Below are 26,034 nucleotides of genomic sequence, written 5' to 3' on the forward strand. Positions count from 1 at the left end.
TCTGCAGCTTATTTAAAAAATCGAAATAGAACAATAAATCGCATTATTATACATTGGTTAGGAAGAATTATTGAAGAAAATTCTTATAGAAATAATGAAAGATTGCTGGTTCAGCTTTGACACGGATGCGATCTTCAATAAGACTGTAAGATCGATGAGTACATCAATTTGCAAAATCCACATGAGTGCGTGCAATAATCATTTGTCGGTACTTCGTAAGTACCACGGTTATATTAATTTTATACCGATATATTGATATATATGTACATATTCCTTCATAATAATTGCATTATATAATCGCGCCATAAATCATATGTAGGTACGCGCGAAGAGTATGCCTCTCATTAAAATTACGGACACGACGCGTTGTATCGCACAAATGATTTCTCTAAACAGCCTACGGCTATGGATAATAGTGAATCGACAAATATCAGCATCGGGATGAGAGTTTCTTTTTTAACTTGTGATGTGTGGGTGGATCAACGACTTGACATGCTTATTTGTTTTTGGCTTATCTATTTACGCTTTTTAAGCATCGATTTGTTTGCTTCCTTTCGTTCTGCTTCTTATTCCTAGTCTAATATTCAGATATGATTTTAATCTAGTATTCTTCTCTATTTCTATTCCTTATCACTTTGCTTTTAATATAGTTCCACATTTAATAAAAATACTACAAGTTTAATAATCATAGGAATCTTGATAGAATTTTAAAATCCAGATAATAGGATCGAATACAAAAAAACAGTATATGTACATGAAATAAAATAATAAATGTATCTATGCTAGAATTTATAATTAATATTTAGATGGTTTAATTCATATTTAAATTATTATTTTTAATTAAATATGTAAATTTTTGCATTAAACTTTTGATTATTTTTAAATAAGGAATTCACTAATACAGAGTTTATATTGAATAAATGGAAAATGGAAAATAGGCAATTAATATATATAATTACATTTTTATATATAATTACATTTTTATATAATATTAACAAACATTGATATTGTACGTAACATGCGCTAATTTTAATGCGTCCAATCTGCAAGTCATGAATATATATCAATTTGTGCTATCTGTACATCTAAATGAACATTTCAAGCTGTGTCATTGCTCAATCATTGAATGGATGTATTGATTGCACAAAGATATATGATTTCGACCATTTATTTTCCATTTGACATATATCTGTCATATTCTATTTAATTTGGAGGAAAAATATATATCAAGTACCTATTTAGTTTCTTCATTATAAATACTCTTTCGATCAATATTTCTCTATCTAAATTACAAATTTTTAAAGAGAATGTTTTATATTTTGTTTTATATTTCCTCTATTATTTATATTTAATTAATTTATTACAATCATACAATTACATTGTTATTTCATGAAGAAATATGTATATTTTTATTATGTATAAACGATTATTATTCTCTCTCTCTCTCTCTCCCCCTTTATATATTATTAATTTGATTTAAATAGCTTTCTAATGCGATGCTAATCACCGGAAATTATATATCAGCTCACATTCGATCAAGGCCATTGAACACACATATGTTATGTCTAAAAATGTTTAATAGGCTATAAGATTTGTTTTCTCTCTCTTTACTAATGTTAATATAATTTACTCTCTTGACTTTTGATTATGTGCAAATTAATATTCCTAAAATTTATATTTCAAAATTTTATTTTCCAAACATGATAAAAATAGAAAAAAAATGTTTTGTATTTCTTAACATACAAATCAACATCATATTATTCGTAACAGCATTATTATTTTTCTTTTAAATTCTATATGTATGGATATTTACTTTTTAAATGTTATTCACTATTATTTTGCTGTTATAATAGAAAGTTCATTATTTTAACAATCGACATAGTGTAATAAAATATATAAATGAAATGTTTAAAAGACACTTTAAAAGACGAGAATAAACTTAGGAAATGCGAGAAAGTGACAGGATGATGTGTGTTCAAGCTTTTCTCTTCTTTCTCTTTTTTCGAATCTACAATTTCATAATAAGGACTTCGATCCCGCACTTCCGCCCATTCATCGATGATTACCGGTCAAATTGGAGCATAGCTATTTTGCCTTAACTGGAACATATCATTACATTATTATCTAGTTATCTTAGCAGATTCAATTAAAGTGCTATATTAAGCACCCAATATTTATCACCATTTTAAATGTATCAATTGAAGTCCCAAATATTCATATACTGCATATGCGTAATTTTACCGTATTATTATTCATTATTATATATACAAATTATATAAATGTTGATAAGAATTAAGAAACAAGTTTTTTTCGATTTGAAATAAAAATTATGTATAAAAGGAAAATAAAACACACACATAAAAGAATAAAATAAAATATATAATATATATATATATATATATATATATATATATATTTTTTTTTTTTTTTTTCGTTATATTAAGTAACTTTGTAAGTTACAAATAAGTCATTATCTACACTATATTATCAATAACAATAATACAACGTGTGTTTTAGCCATAGCCTGTAATCGCGGCTCGCAGACGCAATATTTTAATGACACATCGTATCCGCGATTTCGCTGTTTGATGCGTAATATCGGCGAATATTTGCATATTACTGCGTGTTCATTTGATTCACACGATTGCCGATTTCCGAGATAATTACACATGCGTGTCCACGCGTGATACCGTCGCAGCTGCTTCATTGACGGCGTTCAGACCACCGTAGTCTCCGTTCAATCGTTTCCGTTGGAATGAAAATTACACCGGCCCGACCGGCAATCACTATTAGCTAAGGATAGAACATTATCACCGTGAACGACCGTCATATATAAGTGTCTCTCTCATCGGACTTTTCTTAGGAATAACAACTCATCAGAGCAGCCGCGGTCAAATCATCAGGAAGCACAATGCGATTAAATGCAAATACCTAGGCCACTACGAAGTTCGTCGTAATCGCAAAGAAGCAGCACCGTTTCCTTGTTACTCTTCCATGAAGCTGACAAACTCTACGAGGTATAAAGAGAAAAAAAAAACGTCAGCGATTTATAAGAGACGGAGCTTATAATAAACGCACGTACACTCGCTTTTAGCTTCGCATTTGTGTGGCCGTTGCTACATTTCCTCGTGTACTTTTCTGTGCGCGAATGTCTACAAGAACGATTAATTTCTTCCTCAGCCGTCGCGGACGCAGTTGTTACGACTCCTTGTAATGCAAAAGAAATCCCGAGGCGAGATAAGAGAGAGAGAAAGAAAAGGCAATCGATGGCGGTCGCTCGGTCAGCTGAATGGTAGACGGTGAACGGAGAACAGTCGGCCTCTGAGCGAGCGAATCTCCGCCTCGAACCATTGTTGTTTATGATCTATCTCGTTAAACATTCTATGAAACGGGGCTCTATGACAGAGAATACCTGCGATCAAAACCGGCCGGCGCGTTGTGCAACGCGGTGCGGTCTGTATGTAAGTTCGCGTTACTTAACCGCCGAGATCCTTCTGAGATCCTTCTTTGATCGCACCGAGAGCTTTGCGAACAAGCAGCGAATCTAATCTCGAGAGTATCGCATCTTTGAACCGTCGATGTATTGGTACAAGCATTTTTTTCCGTCTCTTTACAGATGATTCTTTTATTATCATAATTGTGCGTCGGTTTTAGCGGATATTTTTGTGGATTTTAAATCGAAACTTATTTTCGGATTTTCGTTTCAACAATTGAGATTTTAACAAAAAGATGTTTGCGATGAATTTTTAATTGAATTCTTCAATAACAAAGAGTCACGTGTATTACTGTCGTAATACGTGGCATCTTGACATCTCATTCATCCTTGCTTCAACGAACAAACATTGATTAGCTAATAATTCCGAGTTAAATCATACAAATAGACGTATTTATCGCGCTGACGGGTCTTTCATCCTTTCTGCACTGATTTCATCTGCGCGATTTCATCGTATTTATCTTGTTTAACAAGATCTCTGTCGCTTGTACGCGGGTTATAAAATAGAAAGAACGAGCAGAACTGCTGTTGATGGCTAAGCAACCGCTTATTGTCATCACCTTTGACTCTCGACAATATTATTGCGCTTTAGCGACGGTTGTAATTGCCATGCTGTTCTCAACATCGGTCTAGTACACAGCTTTGCCTTTTATGGCAAACTACTTGACGGTCTGTTACTCAGCAGTCGATGGCGAAGAGAACTGTTGATTTATGCGGCTGCATCGATTTATCACTTTTTCGTGCTATTAACTTCGAAGCAGAAATTAATTAAGCACCCACGATTCACGGATGATAGCTTTGGCAAATCACACGTCAATAAATGTTATAGGGCATTTCTCGATATGCGATTGCAAATCGCAAAAACCAATATTTTTATAAATAAATAAATAAATAAAAGTAAATTAAAAATAAATAAAAACGTCGGTTATGCAAATTGATCGCAATATTCTAAAATAAATGAAAGATATATCTAGCGTTATAATTTTTATTCGTGTCATTTTTTTAAATATTTTATTATAAGTTTTATTTTATTTAAATATATTAAATTTTTTAAAATTTATTATAAATAATTAAAAATAAAAGAAAAATTTATATATCTAAATAAACAGATCTTGCAGATTTCTCTTCGGAGACATTTCTTGGAATAGATACATAAGAACACGAAGACGCACGAAGGTAAAATGCTTCTTGTGTCATGGTCACGCATGATTCAGACTTCTACGCAATCGAAAGAATTCGCAGATGATAACTGGTTGCGAACGAAGTTTATAAACTATCCATTGCATGAATATTATTAAAGATCTTGTTATATTAAATTATCGGTCTGCAATTTAATCTACAAAATCATTTCGCGTTTTTAGGCCAATATTTTTCAATTTGCACCTCTTCATTGATTATCTATTAAATTATTAAAAACTTAGTAACTACGTTATCTAAATTATAACATCGTTAGTTATAACAACAGTAATTTTGTGAAAAAAATATTTAGATTTGTATCATATGTCGCTCCAGAAGAGAAGCATGTCTCGAGCAACATATCATGATTATTACTGTGATGATTCAGATAATCTTTGAAGATGCAATTCAAATAAAATTCTAGATTATCATTTATTTGTAATCATTAATTTTTCAGTTTCCTTGAAATCTTGGATGCGAGAGACATATGTCTGTGTTGCGTCCGTTCATTTAATGCTGAGAAGATTGAATTTATCGGTATATATGATATAGAGAAATTCTATTTTAAATGAAAGCGTATATATTTTATGTAAATTCAAACTAATGACGGTCTGAAATGTGGAATAAAATCTTGTGAGTCTATTTATTTTTGCCATGATCATCGAATTACCAGGTAGAGTGATAAATGATTAATTAATTCATGATAGAGAGACCGACGGTGGCAATCCGTCGATGAGACGGTTTCACAATTCACACAGCGAAATATTTACAATAATTATACGTTCTGGTCCATTCGTGTAGATCTCACAGATAAAATAAGCGAAGCGCTCCAGCTATTCCCATTAAATAAATTAATATACGTTCGTAAACCGTTACTAGAATCCGAGATAAGTGTTCAAGATAGTAACATCAGAGACAGTTAGAAATGCTCGCAGTACTTATGCGTCTCTAAATGATGTAACGACGAATACGTGCTGCTATACATAAGGAACTAAAGCACGTTGTTGTCTTTCAAAAAATCCTCTTTACAGCGGACTAAGAGATTTCGATCAAAATAAGACTTTAATTCTAGTTTAACGCTAGTAAATTTCAGTAGATTATTTTATATAATTTTATCATTCGGAAAAATATACAGACATAATCGTTTTAATCTTCAAAATTATTATTGTGGAATTATTTATACAATTTTATAGATAAATTTAAAAAATCAATAAAAAGAAATAAAAAATTGATAAAAAATAAAAATTAATAAGGAATAATAATATACATATCTTCATATATAAGAATTCAACGAAGTTGAATAGACGTTATTTAAGATCCTGTCAAAGTATCAAAATATACATTAAGGGAAAAAAAGAAGATATAATTTAAGGGAAAAAAAGAAGATGATATGTAAAACTTATATTTAATGTTCATTGATGTCAGATTCGAAGAAAAAACGAAAAGATGTCGCATGCTTGAGTAATAAAAATTGTGTATTCACCTATCGTTTTTCCTTTTCTTTCTTTTGCTTCTCTCTCTCTCTCTCTCTTTCTTTCTTTCTATCTCATCCGACATCATTTTGATGTTACCAAATTGTTCGACTAACGCTGCTTCCAGCAAGCAGAACCGTTACATAGGACCGTTCCTCTCTATCGCTGCTTCCTCTCGAACATTATAATTTACAAGCGCGTCGAGCACGACAAGAGTCGATCCCATTTGATGGGCACGGAAATTTATTATCCGTTTGACTCGCTGTATTGATTTAGACATCGGAATCGAATCGATACCGGCAGTCATAGATAATATGGACAGCTTGTTTACTTTCTTTCTCTGCTCGTTTGCGATGACGACAACAGCGACCATTTTTGCCACACTTGAATGTCAAGCGGGATCTCTGTCTGTATCCGAACGATACGTGCCACAGCTTACACAACGGCACCGTCGCACAATCGTTCAACGAGCATAAAACGAAGGCGATCACGTCGCGAGAGCGGTAGAGCAGGAATGCTACGTCGGCGCAAAAGTGCCATGAGATACCTATCGGTTAAATTTATAGAGCCATCCCATGTATCTGTCATAACACGCTGACATTAACGGGACGATGATGATGCATCTAATCAGTGTCCCGGGAGATAAATCAAACGAAACGCAGCAACGGTCAGCTGATGTTAAGACAATCAAATCTGCAATGAATTTCTTCGCTCATAACGGGATCGTCATCTTTTTCTTCATTGTGTCATTCAAATATTAATATGCCACATTATGACTTTTAAGGATGATGTATGTTATGGGATTTTTCTGCAAAGAGGTTCTTAAAATATAGAGAATTATTAATTCCTTTCCTCTCTCCTGACTCAAAGAAAGAAAGAAAAAAATCAGCATGGGCAAGTTTTGTCTCTCATGTAGCGGTTCCTTTGTATCGAAACATAAAATTTCGAAGCAAGATACACCCTTCGTGCACTGGCGAAGATGAAGAGTTCCGAGTTATAAGTTGACCAATCTCTTTGCCATGTAATAACGCGCTTTGTCCGAGCCCCAAGGCACGATATTAAGCATTCCAGGGCAACGATGCAATAATGCGGGGCTATCCGATGCATAGGAACTAAAACAGGAACGCTATGGACGAATTTAAAATATTCGCCGAAGATATTGCTGATCACGGTTACGCACACAAACATGTACACGCGGAAAGAGAGAGAGAGAGAGAGAGAGAGAGAGAGAGAAAGAGAGAGAGAGAGGGAGGGAGGGAGGGGGGACTGTATAATATAATTTCGGATCGGAAGCTTCGGTTCCGGTATTCGTTGTTCCGCCAAGTCGTGAATCTCATTTTGACCTATGGAAGAATAGATTAACAGTAGTCTTAACTCGATTATTGCATTCCTTCGCCCTGATACTGATTATTATGATTCTGACGTGGAAAATTTTACGAAATTACGCGACATTGATCGGTTCGATCATCGTTCGACATATCGTTCATTTACCGGAAATATAATGGATTATCCATTAATAAAACTCGTTTAAACGTTCGATAAGTAAGGACACGTTAGGCCACCTGATAACTTTCGGAATAATCTTTCCATTCGATCCATTAAGAGTTATTAAGACGCGCCGTTACACGATGGTTATCGATAATTTGACGGGAGAGGTTCATTACCAAGTGCGAACTGAAAGTATATCTCGACAAGTGTCATCGAGAATAATGTCATGGTATTCATTTGCGATATTTGGCAACTGTGTGATTCATGATTATATCATTTGCACGCAATATATTGAATAAAACTCATCACTGTGATTAATATATAAATCAAATAGTGATACATGCAATAAGAGAACTTTATCTTCGAGTAATTTATTTTTTATCTTCCTCGGCTAAAGACAATTTATATTTCTTTCCATTTTATTGAATATATATATTAAAACGGTAAAATGCTATTAACGCATTGTTTCTGCCGATAGATAATTTCTTGTTTCTCGTTATGAATGTTATTATTTTTTATGACATCTTTAAAATAATAATATTTAATATAATCTATAAAAAAAATAGCATATTTTTTATAATTAACATTTAAAAAATCTCTCTCTTGGATTTTTATAATTTAATTTTTATTTTTTTAATTTTAATTTTTATTATTTTACATTTTTAAAATTTTGGAGTCATCTTGTCAAGTCTTTTACGTCATTTTGCTACATGTTGATGCATGTTTGCAGATATGAAACCTTCGGACAGGAGCGAGAAGGCCATGTTGTCCGGAAACGCGCAACCGTCGGATGTGTTCTGTTCGGTCCCAGGACGATTATCGTTACTAAGCAGCACCAGCAAGTACAAAGTTACGGTAGCAGAGGTACAAAGACGGCTATCGCCACCGGAATGTTTGAACGCGAGTCTCCTCGGCGGCGTGTTACGAAGGTAAGGCGTCAATTTATGAACTCTATAATTAACGCACAAATCAATTTTGCGAGTCGATATAAAATATATAATTACATCGATTTCTCGATAAGCTCTCTCCTTCCTTTTCCGTCTTTCTTCCGCGAGAACAATTTTGTCGACAGAAAGAGTGAGAAAGGGAGAGAGAAAGAGAAAGAGAGACAGCGGTTCATTCATCCGTCTTTAATCGCGCACACACTTAGAGCCCCTCGGGCTCTCTCAGCAGTCCATAAACAAACCGTTAGAATAATTTGGCGAAAGATTAAATATCCCGTGAGAATCGGCACGACTATCGGTTAAGAAGGCGCCCGATATATACGAGTATATCCCGTTGTTTCGAAATTAACGCAAGCATAAAATAAAATAAAATAAAATTGTAAAACAGGTGCCAGTCGAAAATTCCCGATGAGGAAAATCTATTAGTTAAGATTTAGAAAAATATATACAATAAAAATGGGACTCGATCGCAATTTCTTAGAAATATTCCGTCATGGGGTACTATATTAATTAGGGTTTTATATTAATTAATTATATTATATTATATAATTATATAATTAATTATATTTATTAATTATTACACTCTTATGACATTTCTTACAAAATGCGATAATCCGTGGGATATCGTCCGTGACTTGTATCGCGGCTACTGATTCCGTGGAACAAACAAAATGGGTACGAGATACACGCTGCATTAAGTCGACATTTCCGGCCGCGCATCGAAATAATCGGTGTAATTGATATGGAGCGCGATCGGAACAATACGCTTAAAAGATACAGCGGGATGAAGATCGCGATACGCACCGTTACACGACTTTATCTACGAGACTAATTAATAAAACCGCGTGTTCCTCGTCCGGCGCATTTCTTATACCGAGCACGGACAGCCACCTGATTTATAGGAGCTTCTCATGGGAGAGAAACACCCTTCTTTATCTGATTCGCGGTTTTATCCTAGGCTGAAGAACACTGCTCATTGCGCAATCCTTTATCACTAAAGGCGTGGATGAATTACTGTGCAAGTGTGGCCAGATATTCTCCAAGCGCTCGTATGTACGTGCGACTTTTCACGGTGAAACCTTCTCTCGCAATAGACGTTGCAAAATTACCGTCAAGACATCGCACTCTCTTATTTTACATCCTTTAGATGAATATTTGTAAGAAAATTAATTCAACATCACGTGGGTAAGAAAGAAAATCCAATCCGTTTCGTTCTAGATTCGTTGGAGAACACAAGTGGAGATTTAATAAAATAATAATAACTTTTATAATAGAGATAGGAATATGTATCAAATGCATCTGTGTTTCAAATTTTAGCAATATTTTTTATTGCATTTTTTGATATAATTAATTTTTAAATTAATTATATCAAAAAATGTAATCAAAAATATTGCTAAAATCAGAGATAGGAATATGTATCAAATGCATCTGTGTTTCAAATTTTAGCAATATTTTTGATTACATTTTTTGATATAATTAATTTAAAAATCAAAAAATGTAATAAAAAGTATTACTAAAATTTGAAACACAGATGCATTCGATACATATTCCTATCTCTATTTAATAAGATTTAAACAAATGTCAATTTGTATCTGCGTTCCAACTTTTAGCAATATGTTTTAAATTTAATTTTTTAAAACAAATGTCACTTGTATGTCATTCAACGCAGAATGCGTTGATATTACGAGAGAAAACGCGCGCTTTCTGCGCGAGTAAAAAAAAAAGAAATCTTACGCATGCACGTACTTTGATGTATCACACATCGCCCACGAATTGTTTCGCTGTCAAGTGACGAAGCGCGGCGAATCTTTCGCGTATATACGCCGCGGAATAAACTGCTAATAAAGCGGACCGATCTATCCCCGATGCAAATGAGACATTAATAACCCGCGTAGCTCCGAGTGTCAATTCTCTCCTCTCTCGATGCGCGAGCGAACGAGCGCGCCTCGGGCGAGCGCGGCATCTCGCACCGACGGTTATAATTCATCCGTTCGCATAGCGATCTGACCGATAATTACACGCGCCGGACCGAGACTTGCCACCATAGATTCTCCCTCTCTTCTCTACGGTATCCTCCTTTTGTCTCTCCCACCAGCTCAGCCTCATTCCCGGCAACTCGTGGCCTCCCCTGTGCTCGTCCACTCATGAAGATCCTCCGCGATCGTAATACGCCTCGAGAGATCCTCAAAGATCGATTGCGCCGTATCGTTGCCCTCGCAAATATATGCGAGCTGTCCTTTGTCGCACAGATGCACCGGTTCGCGTCTACCGTTTTGCTTTCTCACCGTCGCTTTTTATCGCTTTGAGCATTTCGTAACGCGCGTTTCCTCTCGGTTTGCGATTTAATTTTTATATTATTATTATATATTATTATTATATAGTTTATATTATTATTATATATTATATATTATTATTATTAATTTTTATTTTATTCCACATATATGTGTTGGATTTATCGTACGAATCATAAGAACGAAGGAGGAAGAAGTGGAAGATTGAAAGGGCTTTCGATTAAAATAGTTTCAATTTACAAATGCATCATTTGAAGATTTTTGCACATCATATTTAAAAAGATACAATTATATATATATATATTTTTTTTTATCAATTTTCTATGCATAATATCCTTATCTCTAAAATATACTCTGAGGTACGATCTTTGAATTTTATTTAGTACAATTTATAATATTGTATATTCTTTTAATCTGCAATTATTAGCGATTAGTATAATATCCTTATCTCCTTATCTTTTTATCTCCTTATCTATAAATTATTGTCGCAAACATCTTTCAAGATTGATCAGATATTCACTTAAAAATCTAAAAAAAAAATACGTCGACTAAGTCAAAGCGATTGATTTCTACGTTAGATGTTGTTTTTCAGTTATAAATTCATTCTATTTTTTTCTTTTTTGCGAATGTTTATGTCAAATGAGATTATGCGTGAATCAGTTATTATATAAGCAATAGACAAGCTATAATACTATATGTATAGTTAAATTATAGATTTATTTTGCGGCAAAAAATAGTAGCATTTTATTATTCTCTCATTAAATCTGATAATCGTAGAAGTATAACATTCTCTGACGCACGACCTTCTTATTCTTCCGCCGATTTAATTTATTATCGCATATCGAGCCGATATTATTTTTCTGATCAAGTTAAATGTCCATACAAAAGAAATTCTGCCATTTATTAAGTCTCATATGACATATTTAAACAAACTTGCAGAATAATAAAATATGAATAATAAAAAATAGCAATTTTTCTTTCAAAAATTTTAATTCTACTCAAATATAATATTATTAAAAACTGAAATAATTTATTTATTAAATTATTTATTAAAAGCCTATCGCAAAATCAATTTTAGTAGCTTATACATTTTTTATAAAAAGTTGAAAAATATATAATTTAATTTAACTTTCATTATATAAAATTTTGAAGAAATATATAAATTATGTAATGTATATAAAGCTATATTGAACAGAAAATTCTAATCCTAAGTAATAAATATTAATACAATTAATATTTATAAATATTGAAAAATATATATATATTTTATAAAAGATCTGAAAATATTTGATTGAAAATGTATAATACTTAATATCATTAGCAAAGATATTACCAAGACGATCAATATTCCAATCAGCTGTTCCCACGCGGGTTACGCTAATCGTTGCTAATCGTAATTTCGCTTCATTCTCTCGTAAAACGAATGGTACGAAAGATATTTGAATGAGCCTTGATCGTGTCAGGAAGTCCTTCGGTTTACTACTAATGTCGCGCGGCATCCGTAGACGATTAACGATGCTAGTCGTCTCGAGTAATCAGGGGGAACAAGGAATCTCGGCGCACCAGGATTCCTATCAGAATCGAGGGGATGCAAAGTCTCGCGGAAACCCCAACGTAGACGATGCGATCTGATTGTGAGTGGAATGGGGATCCTTCTCGGGACAAGATTCTGTAATGAGTGCAACGTCGCTTTCGTCACGTACGAAGACGAACGACGACAATGATCGTTAAACACAAAAATTCGATTTGGTCATACGTTTATTTCATGCGATCATTTAAATTCGGGACTCGATCAAAATTCTTTCGTCGTGCATTGACCATACATCTCGATACATATATTATTAACACTCACTAATTATCAATAACGATGATTATCGATGACAATCACGTTTTCTGAGAAGGCAAAAAGTGCAATTGTAGGTCGAAACAAGAGTGCAGAGAGTATTTGAGAGTATAATTTTAGCAAAAAATTCTGTCAACTTAATATCTCATATTAGATTTCATTTTAGATCTCATCTTAAATTTTGATTGCAATGTAAAATATACAATAAATATAATATAAATTAAAAAAATAAATCCATTTAAATTCATAAATTCTATTATTAAGAAAAAAATTCTAACGTATTACGTTTTGCAAATAAATATAAGTGTAATATAGATTTGTGATATAATATTGTATTATTTATAAAATATAAGAATAAGAAGAAAAAGAGACATAATCTAATTAATGTATCAAAATAAAAATTTTCGATAAAATCAAATTTAAGCGAAAATTTCGCATTTAATCATAAAGATTAAATCGACAATTAACTTTCTTTTCGATTATGTTTAGAAATGAAAAATGTCTCAATGTCACCAAATATATTTTGAAGAATATAATTTTCAGGAAATAATGAACATAAATTCGAAGAAGTCGATATTAAAAATATAGCGGTAAAATGTATTAATTGCCGAAAGCGAAGGATTGTCCGGGCGAACCGGACAAAGGTAGGCGATACGCGTTACCGTTATAACAGGCCAAGATGATGGATGGACAGGGTGTGTTAAAGAAAGAAGTTCGCTGCTACTATCGCATTGCCCGTTGATGTTGTACAAAAAAAATTTACTTCGCGGCTTGGTCGTCGGATTAACAACACGAAATCGCCATGGGATGGTCTCCGCAGCGTGAGACGATTAAAACGCGATTTTCGATTGTGTCTTAATGAACTTCGGTCGAAAAAACACATGGGACGTATCTAATACATGAATCAGCAGCAAATAAAAAATTAAAGTTTTTTTCTCTAAAATATATTTCGCTTTCAGCGAGAGTTCGTACTTTGTAGAGTTGTCTATGTATTTATTTCCTACGATATTAGTTACATTGAAGGAATAACTGTAATATATCATATATATAGGTCTTGTATTCTTTGAAAGAGTCATTTATTTAGTTAATGAAGCTATCTCTGAAGTCATTTAACGCATAAATATTTTTTACCTACACAAAATACAACTATTAAATACTAGTAATATTTTAGATGACGGTTTCAGTCTTGATATCATTTTATTAATCAAACATTTTTTGAAGTAACGAAAAAGATATAGCTAATTAAACCAAACGAAATCACACAATTACAGATAATGCTTTAATCAATGATCAAATGTTTCATCTAGATGATCATATACAAGGTGTGTTACATTTCTTAATAATTAACCTATATAAAACGAAGGAGGCCGTAAAGATGCCGGCAAAAATCCTATCAATCCTCGCGTTACAATCTGAATAGAGATTGCTGTGTGAACACAGTGCTCCTTTGAGGCATGATCCTATTCCGCAAAACATGAACAGTACGCATCCTTAAGTGTGCGTTGCTCCGCTCGTCGAGTTGCTCAATCGCCGATGACACATGCGTAGTCGCGGATTATGCTAATTCACATATTTTTCTCTCTCTCTCTTGTTGCTGCCGTCTCTTTCTGCTCTACAATTTCATCTTTTTAGAGATCGCGGCAAAATGATTAATGGTGGAGTTTCGTTTCTCACGCGCTGAGATCTCGCGAATATGCGTGGGTGTCCGCGTGTATTCGAATAAAAAAATAACACGAGACCGATGGGAAAAATAATTAGCTAAACGTCATAAATTAACGACGATGATATTGCTCGAGTATTATTTATTTTACGCAATACATATAAAATATATGGAGAATGAATTTAGTTGATTGGTTCGCGAAAATGTGATTATGTTAGGCAAGTTATAAAAGCTTTAACTCGACCAAATTTGACGATATTAAATCAATGCACGAAATATAAAATAATATTAAAAATGTAGTACGTGTAAGAGACGTTTAAAAATATAAAGAATGATTATTCTATTTTTATGAATTTTATTATAACAATATTTTTGAATGAATTATGTACAGATAAATATAAGAATTAAAATATTTATACAGTGTAGCTATTCAAAAACGTTTTTATCATTATCTTTGCTATCTATTATATATAACAATGAATTTATCGTTGATTATCATACATCATGCCCGTTGTATAATGTTAAAAAAAGTATGAAGAAACTTTATGCTATAAGAGTTTTTTTTTTCAGGGCGAAATCCAAAAACGGCGGGCGTCTGCTTAGGGAAAAACTGGAAAAAATTGGTTTGAATCTGCCAGCCGGCAGAAGGAAGGCCGCCAATGTCACGCTTTTAACATCTTTAGTGGAAGGTGAGTGTTTTCTCTTATTTCGAAAACTCGATTACAAACTTGTTAAGGAATTTATAAACAAAAAAGAAACATTTGCTGACATAGAGCTGATAAGTTTGATATAGCTCGCACGTTACAACCTTAATAGTCTTGAGATATCAATTAAATATTAATATAATGATTTACGATGTTATTAATTGTAAGCAGATATGATCAGGAATTGCTACATACATTATACATGCTTGTTTCTATTCCTGATTTTCAAGTTTTCAACATCGCATTATATATGAATTGAATAAACAAGTTGCCGTTTCTCTTGAAATATAATAAAAAATGAAAGCATTTCTGTTCTGTCTGAAATCTTTAAATTAGAATTCTTATGTCTTAAAAAATTCCTGTTTTAAAAAAACTAATATTTAAGTTTCCAATTAATGTCAACTTAAATTTATCTTAATATTACATTAAAATATAAGCTGAATATTTTGTGCAAAGATTTATTTAAAAGATGAAAAAATTTCATTTTATAATATGAAAAATGAAATCCAATCAAACTTCGAAAAATTAAATTTAAATTCTTTAAAAAAAACCTGTCATAAAGAATAATATATTTCCAGAACACAAATTTACATATATATTTAAAATATATTTACCTATATAAATTATTTTATATTATATATTCTAATTTAAAAAACATTACATTTGTCAGACCAAGGTATAGTATATATTAAGCTTGCTTGTAAATTCAACAATATTCTCGTAAACGCTATTATTTCTTAAAGATATAACATATACCTATCTCATAAAATATCCCGATAAAATAATGTTTCAAATATTTAAAAAAATTTTTTTTCGCGATAATAAAAGTAATATCTTTTTTCTTCGTTCGGGAACGTTTTTCTCATTAGCAATAATGATCGCGTATCCGGTATGAGAAGTAAAAATATGTATTAAATGCTTTCCGTAGAATCCCAATTCTGTAATGAATTTATATTCTTTTTTATATTTTACGGTACCAATATTCGTTTATATTTTATATGATACAATATATCAGTCATATTTTTACTAAAATAATATCGAAGTGTTTCTAAAGTACAATATCTTAATCAATCTTATCAATTGGCTTTGCAAATCTTAATTAAAATATCAAAGAAAATATATAAAATGCATTATGTTTCTTTTCGAGAGAAAGAGAGAGAGAATTTAGCAATTTTTTTTCTTAACAAAAGTTTATGTGAAAATGAGAAGCTATGTAATTATTTAATAGCTCGATAAAAAATAATTAAAATAATTAATTTCCAGAATTAGTAATTTAAATTTTATTGAAGATTAAAAAGAACAGAGATATTTTATTGCTTTTACTTATATTTTCAAAACTAAAAAGCTTTTATTAATTATTTTTACAATTAATTTCTATCTGAATCAAAACATTTTGCGTACATTATTTAGTTAATAAATAAATTTGTTTTCTCAAGTAATTATATTTTCTCAAAAGAAAATTTGCTTTTCAGTTTATTTCTCAGAATTTATAAGAACAATTTATCTTTATATGCATCTTGTAATCTTATTATACTTCTATAAAATATTTCAATGAAAAAAATCACCGCGCCACATTAACACAATAATGTTTTTTCAATAATGAATTACAATACATGACAGAAGTAATGCTTTTCATTTATTGCCATCTTGCATTTATATTATCCGGATGTAATAAAAAAGTCTTAATATATTTCCTCATCTTTTTGATAATATATTACTTAATTTTGAAAATCTGAATCCAATTATATTTAATATAGAAAACAATATGCTATTAATCACATTTATCTAAAATGTCTCATAACAGTAAAATGTCATAACCCTCTCATGATTTATTCTTTAATTAATAATTGTTAAAGCTTGTTAATGAAACTCACGATATTTATCAAAAAATATGCTGCCATAATATCGGACATTATGTCTCAATTCTTAAAAATGTATGTATTACATAACAATTAATTGACATTGTTATCAACGTTTAACAGTTTGGAATTAGAACGACGTATCATTTTGTGAATTGAAATTAAATGAAACAGAAATATATATATATATATATATATATATATATATATATATATGTTACATATATTATATAGTACATTTAATATATTCGCAAAAAGGTTATGAATAGAATAATTGTGGTTCTAAAATATTGAGAAAAGTATGGTAAACATTATCGATATATATATTATGAAGAAAGATTTTAAAAAATATTGATCAACATATTTAACTTATTAATATATATCCGTATGAAACATTGTTCGTTGTGCGAATTTTGGCAGAATTCTTTACTGTCATAATCAATAATGGCGTTAACGATAATCGAACTATAATCACGCGTTTTTCTTGGCAATTTATCGCGAGGGATAAACATAACGCTTTCCGATTTACTGCCGCTATAATTTATGCGAGGTTACCTCTTTGCTCATCTTTACACCCTCCTCTCGTCGCAACTCTGAAGAATTACATTCCTTGTGACGCCCACTTGTCTCGTAGGGCACAGTGATGAAATCATCTCTTTGGAATAGCGTGCACGTTAAGGCGAATTTACACGGTTTATGCTCGATGATAATTTCGGACAAGTCATTCAAGTGGATGAATAAATTTTTGTTTAGGCACCGAGTCTCATAAGATGAAATATCTTGCCTGACTAAATATTGTACGAAAATAAATATTAAGATTCACATTATTATGCATATATTTCTTCCTTATTTATGCTATATATGTGTATGTGTATATACGATTAAATTGTATTCTTTTATCTGATATTATCTCTGGCATAAATCTCTATATTAAATTTCTGTAGTATAAATTTATATATAAAATTTATTATATATATAAAAATTTATTATATAAAATAATACCATCTTCAAACTTATCCTGTTTGTAATTATTTATATAGCTTTTAATTATCTCGATTAAATTTATTCCGGCAAAAAGAATGAAATAAATTGGCCAATTGCATTTCCTTGATTTGTATGAAAATTTTCCATCTGTGTAATCTACCATAAACCACTTTATTTTCATTTCAAATGATTCTTAACCGGATGATTATCGAAAGTGAACCGTATAAATTAGCCTTTAGAAAGGTCTCCTTTGTTCTTCCGCGTTATGACAGTAACAACCTCAGAGTGCAATCTTGTTGGCGGATACAGGATACGAATGGCTAATCAGAGAGAGAGCGAGAGGGACTCCTACGGGATATCCCAAGTGCGCGAGAGCGCTTAATAACGAGCGTGCAACAAATACGTATATGCGCACAATCGCCATGCCACGCACCTCGGTCAGCAGTGCTCTAATGACGCGCCTGGAAGTTCGCTGGCACGGACGTTGATTATAATTTATGGTCGGTAAGGCTTTTATAAAACACTGGGGTTCTTGCTTTTCTTTCCCCTGTGTTGCGGAGCACACGTACCGTCCTTTCTCAGTCGGAGAGCCCAAAATCTGAGCGTATTATGTTTCCCTGAATTGCAATCTGCATATGTACATTCAACAAATATTTCCAAGGAAATATTAAATTTTCGAAAAAAAAAATATTAAGAATTTTAGAAAATTTGCACCTCAATCTTCACTTCTTCAATAATAATATTAAATAATGAATATGTAGTATAAATGTACGTGGGACTGTGTGATTCGTAAATTTGAAATGTATATATTTTGGTATTCATAAATTTTGTTATTTTGTTATCTTAAAAACGATTCATGCACCTATTATTCGATGATGATAATTAATAATTTTAATTTCTTAAACAATCACGATTTTTTAACTGTAACGATTTATGGTTTTGATAAAAATATATGTAGCATTTAATACGTTAAAATATCTACCGTGAAATCTGTATATTCCATTCCAAATAAGATACGGCACATCTAAATTTTCAGATATTTAAATATGAAATTTGATTCCGATTGATATTTCATGATGTATAAGTTGAAGCTAATTAATTCACATTGTCTACTGACGTTACTGATAATACTGACATCATATATCCTATAAAATTATCTTATTATCGCATAAATAAAGTGGAGATACATCTGTCGATTTATATCCATAGTCATTAGCTGTAAAACAAGTTAAATTAGTATGTTTTGAATTATATTTATAATACATTTTCTCGGGACACGAATTAATGTCATTAATAAAATTAGATTCTCGTAACGTCTATCCTTCAATAAATATTTACGTGTCTGAATGCAAATGGAGCTTATAATTAACGTAGGAAACAAAGTTCATTAATTGCGTTTATTAATGTGCAACTCATTAATTTCATATTTCCTGTCTAGAAGGTTTGCAAGGAGAAAAATTCGAAAAGAACTTTAAATATATATTTCAATTTTAATTTTCAATTCCATTTATATATGTGGATTATTTCACCTGTAAGTTTGAAGACAAGATTGATCACTATTACAAAAGGAATCAAATTCATGTATCCATAACTATATAAATTTAGGAGAATTTTGTGATGCAATCTGTGTTTATTAATTTTAAATATCTGATGAACTATCATGCTTTAATGATGTAGAAGATGTTTCAATAATGATAAATTAATAATGGCAGTGTGTTTACGATATTTTATTTTTAGATTTATTTTTAGATTTTTACGATAACATGTAATACATAAACTCAACGAGTTTCATGTTTCTGTCCTATGTTTTACAAGCTATGCAATAGCAGTCTATATATCATTCAGGAACTTTAATTTATAAGTCTTTATTGAATCTTGAAGTCTATTACCATAGCAGTTTTAAGTATATTTAAAAAATACGTAGCAAAAATGCAATATGCAGCGTGTAATAAGGATATAAAAATACAAATTTCTATTAATTGTAATCCAATTAAATTTAAAAATCATCCACTTGGCAACAATTTACATATTACAGATTTTTGTATATAGCCAATAGACATTTTTTATTACATTCTTTTTTTACAATTTATTTTATAGATTTATACAAAACAAAATAAATTTGAACACAATAAATTTGATAACAGTTTAATTTGATTTAAATTAATTAAACCACACGCGCGTCAAACGAATAATTAAAGTTTTATTTTTATTGTTATCATTTAAACTTTAATGTAAAAACTAATAAATCGTAATGATTATAATTGTTTTACATTTAATACTACCGATATCACATAAAATGGTAATTATGTAACATAACAATATAAAAAGTGAAGTCTGCAACAACAAACCGATAAATTAGATTAATATATTCATGAATACATTTATTTCTCTACATTTATTTCTTGTTCGGTTTACGTCATTTTCTCTTTATAAATCATTGTTGTAATCAATTCCTATCATAGAATTTGTCTTAGTTAATTTATGATATACAAGTCATTAGATACACGTGCTATGTTTTTAGCCTGTTTTAATTATACAATCGCAGAAAATCGAATGAGAAAATTACACGTATGCATACGAAAAAAAATAACGCGTTTTAAAATAAAAAATAAAACCTGTTAGCATAATGATTTTGTTATATAATGGCTTGTCACACTTTGTCTAATTAGAGGAACTGCAAAATCTTATGTAGCTGCGTATAGGAAACTGATACGTATAGAAAGAATGTCGTCAAAGGCGCTTACGAAGTACAGGCGAAAGTGTGGGAACTTCTGCCTCGACGCATAAGACACGTACCTGTGAATATATTCATTATGCGTAGATATATCGCATATACTACGTAATTCATACGTAAATTCGCGTCCAATCGTCGTACACATCAATAATATAATGTGCTTACGCATAGAAATATATGTAGAAAATTTTTAAAAGAATTAGAAAATATTAGAATATCAAGATTATTTACTTCGATTCCATACAGGATATCTCAAAAAAAATTACGATATACTGATAAAACTTTAGGATTGAAAGTACAATAGCCAAATAATTTTGGACTTTTATTACTCTTCATTTATAAGAAACAAAATAGTTGTAATAATATATTTCTGTAGATTTATGACTGATAATATTTATAAAAAATAATAAAGTTCGATAAAAAAAAGTTGATATATATTAATTGATATATATTAATTAATTAAGATCATTTAATCATAAAATTTGTCTCGCCTCGATGAAATACATATATTTAATTTCACCAAAATGTTTACTTAATTTCTCAAATTTAATGATTAATTCTATGAATTTTTTTTTATTATTGCAAGATTTGATTTCGTTTCATGATATAATGTATCGTAAAATGTTAGATTAGAACGATCAGGATGCAATTCAGAGTTACATCAGAACAACATGCACACGGTGATCGAAGAATGCGTATTTTAGACATGTTATATACGCCTGTACGTCGACCGCAGCCGACTCGTTGTAAAGTTTTTAAACTGGTATGAAACCGCAAGAGAGGCATATCCGAACACGACGACCTCGGGGGTACGCGGAAGAGAATTCCCGAAATCTTTCTCGCAGGTTCGATTATCAGGACGTATAATGGAACGTGATTTGCGGTTGAAGGCCGAGATGGAGCGCATCATATTGATTATCGTTGTAACAGCGTTCCCTGACGAATAAGGTTACTCTATCGTCGACTCTCTCTATCTTGAAATGGCAAGCAAATTTCTATGAACATTACTTCGATGATTCAAATAATCACGTTTGAGATTCGATTGTGAAAAAAATGAAAAGAATATTTGCAAGTAGAGAATGTGACACAAGTTTTTTAAATATTACGAATATATTTTAATATATATTTATAATAACAATTTCTACAATTTAAATTAATCTTTGCAATTTTTTAAAAAATATTATTTCTTATAAAATTTCTTAAAAAATATTATTGCTTATAATGAAAACATCCAAATTGTTTGTAAGTAAACAAAATTCTCGTAGTTTTTAATAGTGATTATTTTTTTAATAAATATACATTGTGAGACTTTGTTTAGAAAAATTAAACACTCTGTAATTAATTATATACTCTTAATATTAGGATGTGTGCTGGTAAGAAAAATGAAAAATTGGACTATATAAAATTAGCGTATTTTCCCGATCGATTTTTTTGCTGCATCAATTGCATAGATTGTGATCGATGATCCGTATAATTCACGATCAATATAATGTTGTGTATGGTTATCTCAATCAATTCAACGAATAGGTAACAACAAGATGTGTTACCTATTCGTTTTTATTTACTCGCGCATTTATTAATATAAATCCGTCATTTACAAATTTTTTTAGTAGTATACTCTTCATTTTAACTGAATATTCATGTATCAAATCAAAATAGCATGATTAATCAAATTAATCTTAAGATAATACGTGGTTTTTTTCTTCGAAAATGAAATTGTTGATTTATGTTATACTAATTTTCGAGTTAAAAAAAGTGTGACGATAATGTTTTATTTTAAAAAACAGTATAAAATATATATTTTTTAAATAAATAGAATAAAGATTAACAAAAGGTGCTTCTTATATGGTCTGTATTTTGTATGGAATAATCAAATCTAAAAATAAAATGACAGACGTTATCATTTTGATGTAGAATTTACCAAAGTTAATTAGAAAAGCATTAACACTTTATTATCAATTCTCAATATATTCTCAATTAAATAGATCCGCGAATAAACGCGGCGAGGAAATTTTCTCAAAGGAAGAGAATACGTGTAATAAAGCGCAAGCTATACTCGCATTTGCGATTATAATCGCGAATGTTTTACACGCATATTGGTAAGATATGCTAACCGATGCTAATTTACTTAAAAGAGATTAGAAAAACAAATGGGAAGGATACAACACGACGGAGATATGCAAATCCGCGCAAAAGAGTCGACTAGAAAAGACTAAAATGCAGTAGATACGACCTGTTGCACCAGGAAGGGTAGGAGAGAAAGAGTGAGGGAGGTTGAAAATTTGCACCATGTCCAACGGTATCGCGATAAAATCGCCGATAGGTAACTTACTATCGATTGTACGCATCTAATACAAGAATTCCATAGAAAATAGTGACATTAATATGTATCCATGTGTTAATAAATATTATACAAAACTACTTATTGGACATTTCCCCTTCGTAGATCACGCATACGTAAAGAGAACCCATTTAAAAAATAGACATTAGCCTTGTCTTCTTTATCAAATTCACATCGATAGAGAAAAGCAATCAAAATCGGAATCCCATATAAACGTAACTTCTCCAGTTATTTCGAACATGAAAGAGCTATTTTATTGCGTTACATATGATAGTCGTATTTAATTTTAAAAATATATATTAAAGAAAAAGAAAACCAAAATATATATTTTCATCTTTAATAGTGTTTAAATAAATCTAATACTTTTTTGACAATTAGTGGCATGTACAATTTTTTTTAAATCATGCTTTTTTTCTTTCGAATATATACAGATTATATAATAATAATTTTTGGAATAATTAATTACGATAATTAATTACTTAATAATTAATAATTTTTCAAAATATATAACTAATAAGATCTACTTGTTTTACTTATTTTCTATTACCTTCACCTCTCGTTAACAATAAGCATATTGATATATTAGCCACGAGTAACCCACATATAAATGTTTTCAATAGCAAAAACGTAAGTTATCTTTGCTGTTCTCTCTTGTTTATTGTCTTGTTATTTCCGTTCTTATTGAATACATTAGACGCGAGTGCATAATAGGATTACGTAAAATCAGTGCAAGCGGTGCAACGGTGCAACATTGTGTAACGTCAAACAGCATAAAAACATCGGCAGTTTCAAACTACATACATGCTTTCCATAGCTGTGTTAGAAATATCTCGTTTCGCTTAATGTGTATGCTCGCGTTCGCTATTTTTCCTTTCGTCGCGCGACCGCAGTAAAAACTTTACTACAAAGCATTACGACAAGTCCGTGGCATATAAACATGTAGAATCAATGGCACGTCCATTAAAAATAATGACGGTTGCGACTACGCAAATCGTAATTTATGTCACATAAAATAGAATGACACACAAAATGCAGTTCAAATTATGATACTAATTCGCGCACACTATTTGAAATTTAGAACTGTTCTTTTATTTTTCATAATTTTTTATTTTATTTTATTTCATGAGATTTTACACAATTTTTCTTTTCCCTTTGACTTTATTTTTTGAATGAGATTTCACACAATTCCTTTCCTATCTGATTTGAAATATTTTTGAAACTGTTATATCGTGCAATCCAAAGAAAATATGTATAACAAGTTTATAAATTCAAATAATAATAAATAGAATAAGATAGTGTAATATGAGCAATAAGATAAACATTACATTAATATGTGATTTTTGTGATCATCAAATTTATGATAAAATAAGAATGGAGCATAAAAAATATCTTTTATTCTAGGAACAAATGCATTCAGATAAAATTTATTTATGTAGAAACATAATTGCAAAGTCACGATAAGTAACAAGTATTGCAGTTTGCGTATTAATTATCTTGTGTTTTGCATTACATTACTCTGAGAATCTACTTTTCAATCATTATTAACCGTGAATAATCGTGATTAATTAGATACACAAATGCATACGTGCATCGTAAAAATCTAATGTTAAATTTTTGTTACGAATCTGCTTCCGTAAATCGTTCTCCACAAAACGACAGTAGAAAGCATTATGTACTTTAACGTAAACCGTTATGGCGATTAAATTTTACGAGGCCGATGGGATTTTCTCATACACAATTGTGTCATGCACTCAAGTAAAACATTATTAGGCGAAAAAAAAGACATTCCGAATATAATTTCTATAGCGATCTAAGTGATTGCCCCAAGGCTATGTGCGTGCGAGATCCTTGGGCGAGCAACAATCTTGTCAGCCATTAAGTTGAAATTAGAAGGCCGTCATTTACACGATGATCTTACACGAGGATCTCATTATTTTTCATATTCAAATGGGACCAATACTTAGGGTTCTATTTATATAGATTAAATGGTTCTTAATATGTAAAACTTTTTGCGGAACTATTATAGTTTTTTATATGTAGCAATCTCGTATGTAATAAAAAATTCCAAATGAAGATTCCTTGCGTAGGAGCCCTCGTTTCAGCTCGAATAACAACTTAGAATCTCGAATGTTCACAGATATTTCTAAACTAATATGTATTATCCTTTCTTAATATCGAGGTATTTTAGATTTTTTTATATAAATTAAATCACAAAATTGCAATTTTTATTTTTATTTTCAAAATATGTATTTTATAAAATCGTATTTTTGTAAAGCCCTTGATTTTACTTTAAAATATTAAGAATGAGAGCACAAAATCGTTCAATTTCTATTAATAAACAGATTCGTAACATAGTCTAAGAATTTACTAGCTCTTTATATTCTCTTTTTACTACGAGATTTCTTCATATGAGCACGATTGTAAATAATTAATTTTCGTGTATGAAGAGGATATCGCTTCTTTACATTGGAATAAATATGTAACAGAATTGCGAAATATTCGTTGACTGCAGGCTTTGTTTAGTTGTGTAATCCATGTTCCCGATCTTTCGTAGATGATGTATAAGCGCGGCGATATCTGCGGGTGGCTTTGCTCGGTTGTCAATAATAGCGCCCAGCGGGTCTACTTTCATCTTGCACCGGAGACCCTATCTGTAAATACTTAATTACCTCCCATCATCGAAAGAAGTCGCGAATAATGCGCTGCTGAAGACCGGATAAAAAGAGAGAAGCTCGGGAAGAAAACATATACGCTATTTCATTATCTCTAATTAATTTTGCTCCGTCCAAAAATTGATTCCAATTTATCTATTTATGATCTTTCAATAGAGACCATATTTCATGATTTTATCTTTTACCAAAAGTAATTGAATCATGCTTTATAAACAAAAACTTAAATATCTATTAAAATAAAATCGCAATAAAATTAATTAAAGGACAAAATTCGCATGTCACTATTGAAGAAAGCTATCAATGATTACAGAAACCTGTATGGCTAAAAATCTATCTAATTATCTCACAGTAGGGATTTATCGTATTTATCGCA

General features: G+C 30.9%; 1 protein-coding gene across 5 annotated transcripts in view; it reads left to right on the top strand.

Annotated features, from left to right (window-relative positions):
* LOC105259503 (transcription factor AP-2-epsilon) overlaps positions 1-26,034 on the top strand; it is a 137,246-nt gene that overhangs the window by 109,634 nt on the left and 1,578 nt on the right. For all 5 annotated transcript variants that reach the window (XM_025409374.1, XM_025409373.1, XM_025409375.1 and 2 more), the window contains 2 exons: positions 8,360-8,558; positions 14,938-15,056. In XM_025409374.1, coding sequence (XP_025265159.1) covers positions 8,360-8,558; positions 14,938-15,056 — 318 coding nt within the window. The remainder of the gene's footprint in view (positions 1-8,359; positions 8,559-14,937; positions 15,057-26,034) is intronic.

Source organism: Camponotus floridanus, unplaced genomic scaffold (genome assembly GCF_003227725.1).
Source record: "Camponotus floridanus strain SB8 unplaced genomic scaffold, Cflo_v7.5 scaffold26, whole genome shotgun sequence".
Taxonomy (NCBI): Eukaryota; Metazoa; Arthropoda; class Insecta; order Hymenoptera; family Formicidae; genus Camponotus; species Camponotus floridanus.